General features: G+C 52.1%; 1 protein-coding gene across 1 annotated transcript in view; it reads right to left on the bottom strand.

The window, feature by feature from the left end:
- Window positions 1–17,262, bottom strand: part of WNT4 (Wnt family member 4) — a 30,012-nt gene extending 12,750 nt beyond the window's left edge. Inside the window, exons 1-2 of the mRNA XM_007522608.2 lie at window positions 16,462–17,262; window positions 2,340–2,575 (exon numbers count right to left, since the gene is read on the bottom strand). Coding sequence (XP_007522670.1) covers window positions 2,340–2,575; window positions 16,462–16,538 — 313 coding nt within the window. The 5' untranslated portion in view covers window positions 16,539–17,262. The remainder of the gene's footprint in view (window positions 1–2,339; window positions 2,576–16,461) is intronic.
- Between the last annotated feature and the right edge of the window lie 261 nt (window positions 17,263–17,523).

Raw genomic sequence — 17,523 nt, 5'->3', positions numbered from 1 at the left:
ATTTGGCATAAACAAAGAGCTTTGGAGCTTAGAGAGAAATAGCAAACCACCTGCTTACAAGATCTGGGGAGACCTTGGAGGAGGGGCCTGCAGAGCTGGCTGAGGAAGAAGACCAGGTGCTGGAGAGTGAGAAGGGACCTGACATAGGAAACCCTGCTAATTATCTGCCAGTCTACCCTAAATGTGAGGGGTTTCCTGCACCCAGGACCAAGCCTCAGGCAGCCAGGCCCTCAGCTTGAAGATCCCCAGCTTCCAGGCTGCTCACGGGCCTTTGCTGTTCCTCCAGAGCAACCATGCCAAGTGTGATCGTGCCTTCCTGGCCTCTGCCAGCTCCCAGGAGAGTGGCTTCCAAATTTCTATCACAGTTGGTTCCAACAACATCCAAATGGTTTGCCACAAGCCCGGCAGCCTTCATCGTCCAGGACCACAGGTGCCAAGACAAAGGTTGGCCCAGGCAATGCCTTTCTGTTGCCTGAGCAAGGGGAAGGGCTCTGTGACTGGTGGTGGCTTGGGAGTGTCAGTTTCATGCTCAGGAAGTAGCAAAAGAAGCAGCTGGTTTAGCACTTCCTCGAGGGCTAGCAGCTTGACCCAGAGCCCTCTCCGGGAGCCTTCCAGTTCCATGGAATGTTCTCTGCCCTGGGCCACCTTCCTTTGGCTTAATGCTGTCTCATATTTCTGCTGCTGGTGGAGGGCCTACCTTCTTGGCAAGGCTTTCCCTGAACACCCCAGCCCTGGCCAGGGGAGGAGTTTGTCCAAACTCCATGGGCTACTGTGTCCCCTCCATCATAGTATTTTCTCATCACAGGTCAGGACTTAGATTCAGGCATTGGATTTTCTGGTTTTGAGTCCCAACTCTGCCACTTTCTAGTTCTGACACTTTGGGCAAGTTTCTTGGCCTCTGCCATGCCTCGGCTTCTTCATCTGCAATATTCCAGACTATCTAAAGGGCTAGATGAATTACTACTACTTAAGCTTCTTCTCCTTCTCGTGCTTCCTTCTCTTCCTCCTCTTCTTCACTAGAGCACTGCTCAGCTTTGGCTTATGGTGGTGCTGGGGATTGAACCTGAGACCTTAAAGGCTTAGACATGGAAGTCTTTTTGCAATCTCCTGGGCCTGAGTTACTATTAGTTAAAACAGTGTCTGGCTCCCAGTTGGTACTATTGCTGTGCAGGAACACCCCCCCCCCCCCACACACACACTGATGCACCTGTCTCCACATGGAACTGTGAGCCCATGAGGTTGGTAGCTGGGTTTAGGAGTTCTTCAATATGGCTCACTGAAGGGACAGACCAATGTGACTTCTTTACATGCAAAACACCAGGCTAAGGGGAAAAAAAGCACCAGCTATGCACCCCCCATCTTGAGTTCTGCTTCTGCTATTCAGAATAGCATCTGAGACTCCATTCAGTCACCTGCATGAACCTTGGTTCCTTCCTCTTCTTAGTGAGGGTGGTGGCTCCACAATGTGAAGTGTCACACAGCACTAAGCACAACATCTTCCTCTGACAGTCTGCCTGGATCCTGCCTGCTCCTAGCACTTCCATTCAGTTATTTCATTCTCATTCTCATTCCTCATTCTCATCCCCCCGCCCCCTCTCTCTCCTAGCACTTCCATTCAGTTATTTCATTCTCATTCTCTCTCTCTCTCTTTCTCTCTCTCTCTCCTCTTGTTGTTGCCAAGGCTTCACCACTCTGGGCTGAAATTTTCAGATAAGAGATTTTACTCTCTTCCTATCTGAAAAATTCAGCCCAGAGTGGTGAAGCCCTGGCAACAAAGACAGAGAGAGAGAGAGAGAGAGAGAGAGAGAGAGAGAGAGAAATGGTCAGGGCAGGAGATGGCTCACCCAGTAGAGTGCACACTTTATTATGTTTGTGGACCTAGGTCCAAGCTCTCAACCACCATATAAGAGAACCTGCAAAGGGAAGCTTCACTAGCAGTGGGATGGTGCTATGATGTCTTCCCTTTTCTCTGTAATCTTTATCCTGTATCAGTTAGAAGAAAAGGACTCTGCCAGGAATGGTGTAATGGTGCAAGTGCAGAATCCTAGTGATAAAGAGAGATAGAAAGGTACCACAGTACCAACACTTCCTTCAAGAACTGAGGGCTGGGCCCAAACCTAGGTAATAGCCAAGTAGGCACTATCTAGATGAGCTCTTCTGCCAGCCTCACCATGTTCTTTCTGCTCTCACTGGAGCAGTTTTGCTTGATAGATGATGGGATTGTCTGGCTACTGGGGGGATTATGATTCTACACCAGAGGTGGTGGTTGTCCCTGAGGCTCCCGAGGTCCACTCTCTGTATGGCCAGCTCCCCTACACCTGGCCAGAAACTTCCCTCACCTTGTGTCACCACCTTGCCGAAGACAGGCAGGGAGTCGAGTGTGGAGCAGTTCCAGCGCCGGTTCCGGAACTGGTACTGGCATTCCTCTATGGCCAGCTGGGCGCCGCGGCGCACTGAGTCCATCACCTCCAGGTTCCGCTTGCACATCTGCACCTGCCTCTGGATAAGGCCCTTGAGTTTCTCACAGGTCTCCTCTTCTGAGATGCTCCCCACTGAGGACAACTTGGCCAGGTACCTGGGGGAGAGTGAAGCTGAGGTCAAAGTCTCACTTTCTAGCCCTGGCCTCTGGGTACTGACTCCTCTTAGACACAGGCCCTGGCTGTTGATTTCTCTCTGGACTGTGACAGTCCCTCTCATCTTTGCATGCCAAGCTTTCTACCTAGAGTCAGGCAAAGAAGGCAGAGAGAAGCCAAGGAAACTGAAAGGACATCCAGGGTCCCCCTCCCTGCCCTGCATGGCCCCTGCATCAGCATCTGCACTTTGATGCTAACCTAGACCTGCCCCCTGGGCTCTGATCCCTTCATGTCAAGTGTCTTCAAGCTGAGAGGCTGGAAGCCTTGCTTGTGCTGGTGCCCTGCCCCCCTCTGACTTTAAGATCAATATCCTCAGTTCCAGCTACATGTCAGGAGGCCAGTGTCATTGCTGCAGTCCTAGGTGATGGGACAATGAGGACCTTGGGATGGTCAGCAGTGGGTGGTGATGAGGTAAAACTTCTGAAACAGAGTGCCATGGTCCCCTCTCATCCCTGTAACTTTCATGTCAAGGCTTTCTGGGACCAGGCAGGTGAGAGAAGCAGCTTTAATGCATATAATTCAGCCAACAGTGAGGACACTACCATTCTTAGAACAAGATAGCAAGTGTCCGAGATACTGAGTGCAGTGAATCAGGTCTATCTCCCTCAGGGACTTGACCAGCAAACTGGGATGTATATATGTGTATGTGCATGTGCATGTGCATGTGTATGTGTATGTGTGTGTGTGACTCCTAGTGGGGGCAGTGGAGTGTGGCGGTGCATTTCTGTCTGAAGGAGGATCAAAAAGAAAGAACACTACACTCTGGGATTCAGTTTCCTGATGGATCTGAATGTGGGGAAGATTCCACTGGTTCTGACTAAGTCCAGGCCTTCTCAGAAGCAAAAGGGGTCCAGGCTTGGATAGTGTGCTGCTTTGCCATGTAAGTGACACAGGTTTGAGCTCAGCCTCTACCACACTAAAGGAAGCATTGTTGCTGTGGTGCCTTTCACACTTTCTGCCTACCTGCTTCTCTGTCTCTGCAGAAGGAAAGAAAGAAAGAAAGGAAAGAAGGAAGCAAAAGGGGCCCAAACACAGGCCTGAGGAAATGGGACAGGAACTCAACATTTACTTGTTGAATGAATATATGATTGGTGAATAGAGAAGTACATAGCAAATTCCACTTGAATAAGTTTTATAGGAATGGTAATAAGAGTTACTGACTTTTGTGGAACTTAGGCTACTTGTGTTATTTGCTTGCATCATTGCATTTAACCTCCTCAACAAGTCACTACACCCTCATTTTACAGAAGAGGAGGAAACTGAGGCACAGAAGGCTAAGAACTTTGCTTTATGTGCAAAGGCACCCACTAGTAAAAGGCAGATCTAAGACTTGAACCTGGGTTTGCTTGGCTTCAAAGTCTTTATTGGGATAGTTTATCTTTTCTCTTCTCTTCTCTTCTCTTCTCTTCTCTTCTCTTCTCTTCTCTTCTCTTCTCTTCTCTTCTCTTCTCTTCTCTTCTCTTCCCTTCCCTTCCCTTCCCTTCCCTTCCCTTCCTTTTCCTTCCCTTCGCTTCCCTTCGCTTCCCTTCCCTTCCCTTCCCTTCCCTTCCCTTCCCTTCTCTTCCCTTCCCTTCCCTTCCCTTCCCTTCCCTTCCCTTCCCTTCCCTTCCCTTCCCTTCCCTTCCCTTCCCTTCCCTTCCCTTCCCTTCCTTTTCCTTCCCTTCCCTTCTCTTCTTTTCTCTTTTCCTTCCTTCCTCTCTGTCTCTCTTTCTCTCTCTCTATTGTCATCAGGGCTTCACTGCTCTGGGCTGACTTTTTTCCAGTTACATAGTGAGGTGAGACAAAGAGAAAGAAAAAGAGAGGGAATGATACTGTAGCACTGAAGCTTCCTCTAACCCATGGGGGCCAGTCTTGAATCTGGGTGGCATATATTATAGAGCTAGTGCACTATCAAGTGACTTATTTTACAATCTCAAGGCATAATTTTTTTCTATGGCTCAAGGTCTAGAGTTGACATTGTGGGTCAAAGGTTCAGTGAGCTGGGCTCATTCAGCCTGAGGCTATGGACCAAGATGCATATAACCCACAGGCTGCCTCTGGTCTGCAGAGATGTCCACCCTAGAGGCATTCTATTTGCTAGTCCCTGACAGCTCTCCCACCTGACTGTCTTGAAACTTCCAATGGGGTCTTTTTCATAGAGCAGGTGGCAGTTTGGTGAAACTTCATGGGCATCTGGCATTATTAAAAAAAATTTCAGTTTTATTTATTATTACTTTATGTGTAGTCATGATTTAATACTGGTTTACAGAATTATAACATTTCAGGGACTGAGCTTCATACCCAGGTGTGTGTGTGTGTGTGTGTGTGTGTGTGTGTGTGTGTGTACGTACTGGTAACTGCACATGCCACCAATGCTACTATGTTTATCTGTTCCAGGAGTGGTTGTGAAGCCAGGCCAGTACTGACCAGAAGGGAAGCTCAGGAGAAGCTCTTCGGTAACCATTGGTGAAGCTTCCTAGGTCTAAGGGAGATCTGATATGGGGACTTCTACACCCCTGCTATTGCACCAGCCTTGCTGGCTATGTAGCCTATTTGAGTCTGCTTTCTTTATCTGGAAGTGGAGATAAATAATGGTTCCTCTCCCCAAGGGCTGATGTACCTATCTGGTGCATCTGGCTCTTGCTGAGCACAGTATGGAGGCCTTGGAGCTGAAGTCCTTTCCCTTCTGAGGTCCCATGGACAAAGGGGAAGTGGGTGGTTTTTGCATTTAGCTGCCCTTTCCTCTACCTCTCCTGAATGCCTTGCTGGGGGGTTGGGTGAGGGGCTGTCTTCTATCAAGCTTTCCCAGAGAGACTGGCGTGACTTGGCAGGGCCTCAGTCTCTCAAATGGGAGACAGAGTGGAGAGATGGCCAAGGGTCAGGAAACCCTTAGGAAAACCATCAGGGGAGGGAGTCAACTTGGGTTCTCAGCCCTGCCTGGTGTGCTCCTGGCTAGTTAGGGAGCTAGCCCCACCTGGTGCTCTTGGTCTGCAGGGGGCGCCAAGAGCCCAACTACTTGGCAGTGGGCCAGGTTCCTGCTGGGAAGGTGGTGAAAGGACAAGGCATTAGGGCTAAAACTGAATCCTCTCCTGCTCAGATACCAGGGTTGACTTTTTTGGGATAGGTAGGAGCCCCTCTTCTCTTTGTCACTAACTTTTCCCTGTTTTAGCCTCTGTTCCCTCACCTTCCAGTCAAAGGGTTGGGTGGGCTTCTGGCAAAGAGAGATGATCAAAGGCAGGGGTCCTTTGAGCAGGGGTAGCAGGCTGGGGCAGCGGGGCTGAACCACCACCTCACTTTGTGAGATGGGTAATCCATTCCTGCCATGCTCAGTATGTTTCCCAATGGGTATTATAAGTGTGTAGTCTGTATGTCCTTTGCTGCTCTTGGAATCAGTGGCCCTTCTACGGGTTGGAAATGGGGGTTCCAGGTCTGAAAGGCTTCCTGCCCACCACCCAACCCCATCAGGTTGAATGAGGAGTGAGATGACCAGGAAGTTACCCCCACGTGTTGCCCTAGCTCAGAGCCTAACAAGGGGACATGGGCTGAAATAACATGAGTAGGGATTTAGGGGTGAGCTGCTGGACTGCCAATGGCCCTGAGTCACTGGGACGGCTTCCAGGAAGAAGCTGAGAAACCTCTTCCGCTGAGGAGTGTTCCATGCCCCGGGACTGGCTCCAGTGCCCTCACCCCCAGACCCTGCCCTCACCTGGCCCAGCAGCTGTTCCCTTCCTTGCCATAGGAAGAACTGCTTGCAAGCTGCTCCTAGGTTCTTCCTGGGAAGGGAAGGATGAGGAGACTGGGACATAGGCATCACAGGCCCACAGGAGGGTACTGGATGGGCAACCGGAGGCCCAGGGGTGACTTGTCCAAAGTCACACAACCAGAGTAAAAATCCAACTCTGCTTCTTTCCTCAATACTGTGGCTGTGATCCTGCTTTGTTTCTAGCTAAGGATAGCCACCACCCTCAGAGGCACACCTTCCCATGGCCTCCTCAGTGTTTGACATGTGGGTGGTATACAGTGAATGCCTGCACTGGGGACAGAGAGTGCCCCTCTGGCCACATCTGCTTTGCTCACCTCCATGTGGGAGGAGAGAAGGGATGAGGGGAAAAAAAGGGGGGCTGCCATTTGCCAGACTGCAGAATGCTCAGTCTAGAACTGACAGCTCCTGGGGCCTTTAGAGTCACCTGCCTAAACCCTAAGGTGGCTCAACCTTTCCCCTAGAGACATACACACCACACATTGAACCAGAAGCTGGAGCAGGCTCAAGTGTCCAGTGCACAAGCCATTCCAGGGGAGAGAGAACCTGGGCCTGACCAGTGTAGGCTGCCACTGGGCTGGGCTAGTCTATGCAAGACCCTCACCATTCCAGCTCCTCCTGCTGTCCCAGCTGCATTGCTCTGCTCTGAGTTCTACTTCTTCCACAGCGGAGTCCAGGCTGAGTAATTTGCCACCCATTGCCCTAGCCACCCAGAACTCTAGCCACATTCATGCCATTGATCAAATTATCCACCAGCCCTGGCTTCCCTGGCTGCCACCATCAGCCAGCCCGCAACCCCCCTCCCCCCTGGCTGCAGGGGTGTAGGTCCTTCAGGATCTTCCTGGGAGCCCCTCCTGGCACCCGCCATCCCTGCAGGCAGCAGTGCCTGGGCCCTGCCAGGGAGATCAGATCCTCTCGGCCACCTGCTGTTTTCATTAGAAACTAAAATTAGCTGGGCTTGTCCCAAGCTTTTCCAGGTTTACTTGCTTTTTAAAGAAAATATACAAATGCTGAGAGGAAAACCTGGCCTTCTCCGATGCCTCTCCACTCTCCTTAGTGTGTCAGACAGAGGAGAAGGCACGGGAAATAGCTGGAGTGTTTTGGAGGCCAAGCAGATCAGTGTCGCAGGGCCTGGCCCTGTGGGTGTGTGTGTGTAGGGAAGGCTGGGACGCTCGGCTGGCCTCTCTATCCCCTCCCTCTGGCCTCCCTGCCTGCCCAGGCCACATTTAGAGCCTCCTCGGCAGAGACTCAAGGGAAGACAGAGGCCAACAAGGTGGAGCCAGAAGGAGGAAACAGTGTCTGCTGGTGGGCAAGCCTCCTTGAGGAAAGGCAGGGTGACACAGACCCCACCCCAGACCCCACCTAGGGCCAAATTCACTGGTAGTGAGGGAACCTAGCCCCCCAACATCCTTACCTCTCTTACCACCTGTGGTTAGAACTTTGAAGGCTCCTGTACCCACAGTCCTTGCACCCCACCACCCTGAGACCACTCCCCACCCCACCCCCAACCCCAGTCCTCCAGCTGTGCAGACAGTGTGGCAGCAGGGAGACAGAAACAGCCACTGTTTATGGTACCTTATTTGATAGAATGGATACCACAGCCTCAGAGCATTCATCTATAGACTGGGAAAACAGAGGCTGTTTACCTGGGGAGGTTGGAATGAATGCCTTTCACATGGAAGGCCACATCATATTGTCATCATAACTAAGAAGCTCACTACCACCACCTCCATCTCACACCTCCTCACAGTCCTGGGAGCTGGTCCCCAGATCAGACAGCTCATTTGTCTTCTTAGGCTCAGCTCTGACTAGACCTTGACCTGGGTTCTCAAATCTTTCCTCAACTGAGCACATGTTGGGGGAGGACACAGCTCCTTGGGAACAGTGGTAGTGCTAGTGCCATCCATATTGCAGATTTTGGACAGAGTCTCCAGGTGGGGTGCACAGCTGGAGAATGTGTGTCCTGGTGATCCAGGTCCATGAGGGGACCCTTAAGGACTGTGAGTGATGGCACAGAGGGGCTGGTGGAACCAGGTACTAGGGATAGTGGGGTGAGAAAGAAGGGCAGAGATAGTGGGGATCCCAGACAAGCTCAGGTGTGCCCACCTTACTTGGAAACTTGGGTCTATTTATGGGAAGAGCAGGACCTCACATTTCCTTGTCATGCAATTTAAATAAGTGACATGTATGAATAGATCTTTATAGTGATGAGGCATATCAAGGTCAAGGTCTTTTAGTGAGCTGGTGGAGGTCAGGATCAGAGGATCCCTGCACCAAGACAAGGGATCCAAAAGTAGGCCAGAGGAGTGGGGAGAATAGATTGGCATCAAGGGACAATAGACTGAGGAAGGTGGTTTCATTCTTCCATAGATAAGTCTCTCTAGAATCTCATGTCTTTTCTGAACTACAGCAAGGGCATCTGGGCTGCTTACAGGGGTAAGAAGTGCTGGGGAGGGCAGTGCCTTAGTAGTCACACGGTTGTCTGGACAGTGTGAGGTCTATGGCTCTGGGATTGTGGAAAGAGTTGCTGCCACTGTCCTGAAGTCCCTGGAGGGCAGCCAATGAGAAGGGGCCAGCCCTGGAGACACTCACAGTGACCTGTGGAGGAGTGAGTCTGCCTCCACTCACATTCTCCTTGACCTTAGCATGACTCTAATGTTCTCAGAGCCTAAGTCTTTGCCCCAATTGCACAGGGAATGGCTGCCTCTGAAGCCCAAGATTCCACTTGGGGGCATCATTCCCCCTTCTTGAGGAATCCCTTGCTCCCTTTACTCCCCATATTCAGAAACCTCAGTAGTCCTGTTTTCTGTCTTTGTTTCACTACTCCTAGTCATATTTGTTCTCAGGGGAGCTGGCAGCTGATTCAGGGTCAGGAAGAAGCCACTTACCTGTGTCTAGATGGACCCTGGACTCCTGAGCTGTACCAGAAGCTAAAACCTCTCTCTTGATCCCTGGGGCAGTTCTGCTTGTGGTGGTGAGTGGGTATCCAATGTAGGGTCCTCCCTTATCAGGCCTTGCTTCTATTATTCCAGGAGGAATAAGTATTATTATTCTATTATTCCAATGTAGGGTCCTCACTGATTAGGCTTTGCCTTCTATTATTCCAGGAGGGAGCTTCTCCCTTGCAGATACTCATCTCACCCTTGTCCCAAAGTGCTTTTCATGCCCCTGAAACCACTGAACCATTGAACTATCCTCTCTGCTTGGCTGAGGGATTCTTTGGTGTGGGGAGCAAAGGGGGTGAGAGAAGGCCCAGTTGAGCTTTCTGGAGCTGGGATGGCTTCCTAGAGTGAGGGTCATGTTCTGGAGGCTCACATTCCCAGTAAATTCCTTGGTGTGGGGAGATTCTTTTTTTTTTTTTTTTTAATATTTATTTATTTTCCCTTTTATTGCCCTTGTTTTTTTATTGTTGTTATTTTTATTAATGTCACTGTTGTTAGATAAGACAGAAATGGAGAGAGGAGGGGAAGACAGAGGGAGAGAGAAAGACACCTGCAGACCTGCTTCACCGCCTGTGAAGCGACCCCCCTGCAGGTAGGGAGCCAGGGGCTCGAACCGGCATCCTTACGTGGGTCCTTGTGCTTCACACCACGTGCACTTAACCTGCTGTGCTACCGTCTGACTCCTGGGGAGATTCTTTCTATGGGCCTAGTCCCTGGACAGCATGTCACCAAACTCACAGTCCAACCCAACCAGGACAGCTGGGAGAAAGCTTGGTTATTCTCTTGCTCAGGTGGGTGATTACCTCCAGCAGAGGATGTATGGCTATGGGAATAGGGCTTCAGGCCTGCTTTCTTTTGCTGTAGGGAAAGTTCTGGAAAGCCAGTCAGGATACATGGTCTAGAGTTTCAGCTCTACCACTCTGTGGTATGCTTACACTAGAACCATCACTGTGCCTATAGAGTTAGCCTTAAAAAAATTTTTTTTAAAAATATTTATTGTCCCTTTTGTTGCCCTTGGTTTTTGTTGTTGTAGTTATTATTGTTGTTGTTATTGATGTCATCATTGTTAGGACAGAGAGAAATGGAGAGAGGAGGGGAAGACAGAGAGAGTAAGAGAAAGATACCTGCAGACCTGCTTCACCGCCTGTGAAGCAACTCCCCTGCAGGTGTGGAGCTGGGGGGCTCAAACTGGGATCCTTACACCAGTCCTTGTGCTTTGTACCACATGTGCTTAACCCGCTGCACTACTGCCCGACTCCCTGGAGTTAGTATTGACAAGGAGGTGCTTGTTTCTTGGAGGTTCAGTTAATGCTCTCTGAGAACCACTCTAACTCTGATGCCTGTCCTTTAGTCTCCACATATGGGGTGCTATGCATCCCCCACTGTTTCCAGTGGGGAAAGAATTCCTAGGAGTCATCCCCATGATGACAAGACTCTTGTGTCAACAGAGTGAGAATGAGGTTCTGAAAGGATCACTCGAAGTCCCAGCAGGAAAGAGGCCCCTCTGGTCTCATCAGTAATCTCCTGCCACTTCTGATGAGCCTCTGAGTTACCTCCTATGCTGTAAGTCATTTGGAGGCCCCTTCATTCCTGTATGCATCCCTGCCTCCTTCTGTTTACCTCCCACTCCTCTCTGCTCAGACAAGGTCCCCTGTGCTGTGGAGTTTCTGACTTGGCTGGAGAACTTTTAAAATAGTTTGGTTTCAAGTTTGCCAGGAGGTGTGGGAGGTAGAGGGGGTTTGGATAGGGAGAGGGAGAACTGGTGGGGTCATAGCAGAGATTGAGCCTTCTCCTGAGTTTGGCTGAATCACAGAAGATGCAGTTTAGGACTTAGAGATAAAACCTGGCAACTCTTGTGGAAATCTGGACAGCACACTTGGGGTCACAGCTTCAGCTTCCAGCTGAGTCTGCTGAGCAGACCTGCAAGGGCTCTTGCAAGCACCTTTGGAAGGGGCCACTGCCATCAAGTGGCTCTCTGGCCAACTCTGTGCCCAATTGGCCCAGGACAAGCCCTTCTTTCCAGAGGGAGCAGGAGGTTTGGCATAAATGCACAGCTTTCCAGATGCACCCACAGGGCCCAAGGTGGGCGAGTTTCAACAGGTTTGGGGAACACTGTCATGTCAGCAGACACTTGCTGGCATGCTCAATTGCTAATCCAGGGTTGAGGGAAGCAAGTCAAGCCATAGCAGACAGCTGGGTCAAGACGGCTGCCTGAGCAGGCCCCTCGGGCAGAGACTGGTGCTGGGGCCCCACATTTGAAGGCTGGGGAGCTGAAAGGCAAAGTTAATCAGCAAACCTGCTGGGGTGCAAACATACTCTGACACCCACTCTGATACATTTGAGCATCATCTGGGACTCGGGCAGTGGGGCTATGCCTCCCTCCCACTTGTTTGGCAGCAGCTTTAAACCCTCTGTAGTGAACAAACTCTTCACTTCTACACCAAATATTAACTAAGCAACTACTGTATATATTAGACACATGCCAGGTGTTCTGAGAATGCTCAGAGGTGTTTATGTCAAAGTCCTGACCTCCAATGTTCAACTCCTATAGATGTTAGAAGCCACTCTATTGGACTAGAGGCAGATATATTAGGAAACAGTCCTATTGGAGGTGGATAAGGTCTGAGATTTGGATATGTAAAAGCAAATAATGTGTAACTCCTGCTTCTGATTTGTGGACTGACCTTGGGAAAGTCATTGCATGTCTGAGCCTATAAAACAGGACTGGAATGAATATAGACACAGATCTGTAAGTGGCAGAGGAGAAAAGTCACATGGTTCTAATGGGGTACTGGATATGAAAATGCTTTGCAAACCACAAATTCTCAGTCAGAGGTAATTTATGTACCTAGGGGGAAATTTGGAAATTTTCTAGAGACATTTTTTAGTGTTCTCATTGTGTGTGTGTGTGTGTGTGTGTGTGTGTGTGTAGGGGTTCTGACTGTTATCTAATGGGCAGAGGTCAGGGATGCTGCTAAACATTGCACAATGCACAGAACAGCTCCCAAATGTCAATGGCATGACTTGAGAATCTTGGTGTAAACTGTAAAGAGCTGTGGGTATGTTAGTAACTGCAGTTCAGTACCCTGACTCATAGGAGGTACTTCAAGGTGATGCATTTTTACTATTAGAAGGAACAGAAGGATCTTTTCTAGCTGGGGGTTAGGGGAATGCTTAAGTCACATGTTTACCTACAGTGTCAGCTCTACCCATATGTAGCCTAGTGAGTTATACCAAGTGCCACTTCCACTCTGCTCATGGCCAAAGGAGTTACATAGCCCCACTGGATGAGCAGACACAGGGGAGCCTGTTCCAAACCCAGACACCTATGGGGAATCATATCTAGAGAGAAGCATGGTGCCTGCCCAAGTGTAATAGAGGGCATACTCAGTGACAACTCCACTCGTTCAGTGAGGCTTCTGTAGGAGTTCTGTTAGAAGAGCAGGGAGGTGGCACCTTAGGGTCCTGCCTGTGTGCCTCATGTAAGATGAAAGCTTGGGGGTAATGAGGGCTTGGAAGCAGTAACCTGAAGGCTTGTCTCTCATCATCTATGATGATTGGTGTATGTTGTCCCTAGCTCAATGGCTACAGCCTCGGCTTCCATCAAGGGAGAGGGCTGCCATTCCCACTGAGATGCCTGGCTCTGTGTTCTACATGTGACATGTCCTAGTTCATTCTCCAGGCTCTGAGGGTGGTTACCATTTTCCATATGAGGAATCTGGGGCTCAGAGAGGGTTGATAACTTGTCCCAGGTCACTCAGCTGGATAGTGGCAGGCTTGGGGCGGAGTCATGGTTTATCTGTCCTGGAAACACAGTTCATATCTTTGAGTTTCCCTCCCTTGTCCTGTGGCTTCTGTTAGAGCTCATTTCAGCACACCACCTTTCTTTCTTTCTTTCTTTCTTTCTTTCTTTCTTTCTTTCTTTCTTTCTTTTTTCCCCAGGAAAGCCATTGAAATGAAAGCTTAGCTTATCTATTCTCTAGCTCTTCCCATGAGCTTCCATGGTGGTGGTGGTGGTTTGTGTGGGGGTGGGGGGGGGTTTGAGAGTACTATACCAAGGATTGTGGTTTAGGAGGAAAGAGAGGCTTACCCAAGGCAGTCCAGAAGGTGGAGCAGAGCTAAAACTGTAACTCAGGTCTCTCAACTTGCAGTACAGCATCAGTGTTTAGTTGTCAGGGACACTTAGACACATTTCTGACCTCAGGTTTGTGGCTTGTCTTTCTACCTCCAAGCACTTTCTAGCACTCATCTATTCATCCCTCCCTCATCCATTCATCTCTCAGTGGTAGGAGCTGCCACAAGCTGTCAATTTGCTCTGGGTGCCAGACACACATCCAATCAACAGCTTCCAGCTTCTCTGGAAGCTGGACTTGCCCAAGCCTTGGGCTGCAGAGCTTTACCAGCTCCAGGCTCCATGCTGCTCAACAGCTGCACACAATGGGACTCTTGGCTTTCCTGCCCAGCTACCCACCCTCTGAGACAATAGGCAGCACTGACTGTTGCAGCCAGTTGCACCAGGACTGGAGGGGTAGTGGACACCTAGGCCCTGTTCCTCAGAGCACTGCCAGGCATCCTCTGGGGCCAGGTTCCAGTGCTGAAAAGGCATAGTGCCAGCTGCTATTCCCAGAGGGACATCTTCCAAGCCAGAGCTGCTTCTCCTATAGGCAGCATTTGGGTCAGACGCCTCTGCCACAGTGACTTGCATCTAGTACCTTCTTGATTCCTAGTCTTCTCCTCTGGAGAATGAGATTCAGGTATTGTCAGGATTTAGATAATAGTATGAGAGCTATTATCATAATTATTGTGATTGTCATGATTCTACAGCCTCTAGACCAAGTCTGGACAACTCCAGATCACACTGATCTCCCCCCTCTGACAGCTAGAGCATGTCTACTGTCCCACCCGCTCATGATTTACTTTTATCTTGTCTTTCTACCTCCAAACTCCTGTAAAGCCTGGCTGTGACATCTGTTTCCCACAGAGCTGGCCCAGTTCCAGGTTGATAAATGCAAGGAAATGACCCAGTCTTGGAAGGTGCCCAGATATTTAGTCCCCCTCACAGCCTCCCTGGATAGGTAGGTTCTTAGGAAGCCCCTTGCTCCTCCTGCTTTGAGATGAGCAAAGAGGCCCTTGGCTAGAAGCCAGGGGTGGAGCAGGGGTGAGCTAGGTCACCCAGATCTCTGCTTTGTGGCAACCTGAACCATCACCACTGCAGAGAACAGGTTTGCCAACCTCCCTTCTGCCTTCAGGCTACCCCCCCCCCCCCAGGGTACAAGCTGCTGGAATTCCCCAGGGCTGGTGTGACCCCAAGCTGGAGTTGCCTCCTTAATCAGGGTTTTGGGCTTGAACAAAGTTGAAGTGGTGGGCCACACTCGCTCAATTTGGGGGTGGCCTCAGATTTGAGAAAAGGTATAATGTCAATGCCTGGGAGTCAAAGCATGCAGTTCCTTCTCAGCTCTAAGTCTGGGTAAGCAATTTCTCCTAACAAGGTCTGTTTACTCCTTTACAAAGTGAGCCCCAATACTATTGATAGCTGCACTTGCAAGACTTCCCATGGCAGACAGAAGCCTAGGTCAGATCCTGGAATGGCCAGTTCTTGGTCTTTTCATAGCCCTGAGCCCTGGCTCAGATCCAGTTCCTGTTCTTCTTGATACTGACACTCACTTTGGTGACCCTGGCTCTTAACTCAGACTTGTCAGAATCAGCTCTAGGGACTTCAAAACTTCCTTGAGTCCCAAGCATTGCCCCCTCTCAGCTCAGTGACCCAGGCCCTACTTGGGGGGTGGGGGTGGCATTCAGAGGGACAATAGGCAATTAGAACCTTGATATATATATATTTGCAACTGCCACTGAAGTGTTAATCAAATTAAGACTCCAGGAAAAACAAAAGCCCTGCAGCCACTTTGGGCTGCCTTGTAGTCACTCACTCATGCTCACTCTCAGAACAACTGGGAGAATTCCACATCATCTCTATCCCCTAGGCCCTGGGTGGCTCTGATTCCCAAGTTACACACCTTTTCCAGACTACAGAGTGCTGACTGGCCACAGTGACCTCCCAGCAACAACCATTGGGCACTCAAGGCGATTTTATGGGAGATATTTGTTCTTTGATCTGGATGCAGAGAGAATTTTTTTCCTCTCCAGTTGTTTCCATGGAAACTTCAGCTACACTGTTGGTCAGCCCCATTTCTACCTCATGCTTTTCAGATCGATATTGGAGATAGGTTCTCCACTGGCTGCCCACAGTGAAAGGGAACAGAGCTCCAAGCAAAAGAAATTGGAGCCAGGGGTAGGCCTGGGACCTGGAAAATGGTCACCAAAGGGAGGTGGTGACCAGGGTCCTCTTGTTTCCACATTCACCCAGTCATGAAGCTCATTTCCTTAGAACACCCCCTCTCTCATCCCCAGAAAAGCTACTCTTCTGAGAGAGTTCCCTGAGCTAGGTAGAGTCAAGGAGAAACAAGGGACAGACAGACAGACAGATTACCAGTGGTCACCATCCCTCCCTCCTTAGGTGAGACAGAGGGAAATGAGGAGTTTTGTCCTCTTTAAGGTCTGGACGGAGTTTCTTTCTGCCCTAGAAAGAATCTGGGCCCTCCAGCAGGAGCCGCGGGCTCTGGGAGGCCCGGTGTCCAGGTCCCTGGCTTCCCAGCTCCCGCCTCTCAAGCAGAAACAGGTCCCTGCACGCCTCCAACCCAGCCCGCAGCCCAGCACGGCTCTACGCGGAGAGTTCCCTTTTGCTCCCGGATGTCCAGAGATTAATCTGCTAGGATGTCCCGGAGTCCCGCCGCTTCCCCCGCGATCAGACCAGCCTACATCGCTCCCCGGTGCTCACGACCCCTCTCCGGCCACCGCCCAGCGCTCGCACCCTTTGAGCTTTCGGCGGTCCTAGGCAGTCTCAGGGTGCGGATGTCGCCCCCGTCGCCACCCGCTGCCTCTGAGCTAGGAGCGGACCCGCGCAGTAGGAAGGGAGCCCGCAGGGAGGCGCGGGCAGAAGCGGCAGCGAGAGCGGTGAGTCTTGTGTACCGCGGCTGAGACACCTGCCGGGCGCCCTCCGCGCCCGCTGCCCTGCGCTGCCCAGCATCGCCGCCACTCCCCGCCTGGCCCACCCGGCCAGCCCGGCCCGCCAGCTCCCGGCCCCACTTACAGCCAGTTGCTCGCGGCGGCAGAGAAGACGGCGAAGACGAGAAGGCGCAGCGAACGCAGGCACGAGCGGGGACTCATGGCACCGCCGCGGGCGCCCGGCCCCGGGCAGCGGTTGCGGGCACTGGGGGCCTCCCGTCTGGGCGGCAGGTGGGCGCCTCACGGGGGCGCCAGGCGCGGGCGGGGCGAGCGGCGAGGCTCTGCTCTGTGCCTACCCGCAGCCCTGCCCGCAGCCCTGCCCGCTGTGCGCCCGCTGCCCGGCGCGGATCAGACTGTCAGCGCCGCCCCAGAGCAGGGATGCGGCGGCCGCGGCGGCGGAGGCGGGCCGGCGGGTGGCCGGGGGTGGGGTGGGGGGGGGCGGGCTGGGGGCGGGCCGAGGATGGGGTTACCTGGGCGGGCCCAGCCGCCAGGGACACCCCCCGGGGGGCGTGCCAGAGCGGCCCGGCTGTCCTAGCCGGAGGGACTGGGCTTCTCCCGGGCCCTCCTGGGCCCGGCACTCTGAGGATGCAGGGCCGCAGCCGGCTCCCGGCACACTTGGCCGCGGAGTACGGCTCCGCTAGAGGCGCGGCGACCCAACTGCCCAGTCCCCTGTCCGAGCCTTGGGGACAGGAGTGCACAGCTCCCCCAACCCGCAGCTGCGGGCACTGCAGCGCCGCCTTCGCCGCCCTGCCTCGCCCCCGGCGGCTGCTTCGGAGCAGGACCCCAGCGCGACCCTGCCGACCGGCTGGAGCGCGGCTGCCACTGTGCACCCAGCTGCCTGTGCCCAGTGTCACCGGTCGCCCCACTCCCGGCCAGGCCCCTCCCTCCCTCCTGGTCGGCGCATTCTCTGGCCCACCTCCTCCCTGGCGCTCACCCCCCTCCAAGCCTTCTGGGAGCTGGACGGGGCCTCCCCAGCTTCGGGCAGCTTGGGACAGTGGCCGGAGACTGCGGGAATCCGAAACCTCGCTGCTGGCTAGACACGAAATCTGGGCGCGCCCTTAGTAACAGAGCCCTGACCAACTTTCTTACCTCTCTGGACTTGAAACACCGGGACGGGGGTGGGGTGGGGGGGTGGAGGGAGGAGGGC

The sequence above is a fragment of the Erinaceus europaeus genome, chromosome 13 (assembly GCF_950295315.1).
Source record: "Erinaceus europaeus chromosome 13, mEriEur2.1, whole genome shotgun sequence".
Lineage (NCBI taxonomy): Eukaryota > Metazoa > Chordata > Mammalia > Eulipotyphla > Erinaceidae > Erinaceus > Erinaceus europaeus.
This window is presented reverse-complemented; position numbering and strand designations above follow the sequence as displayed.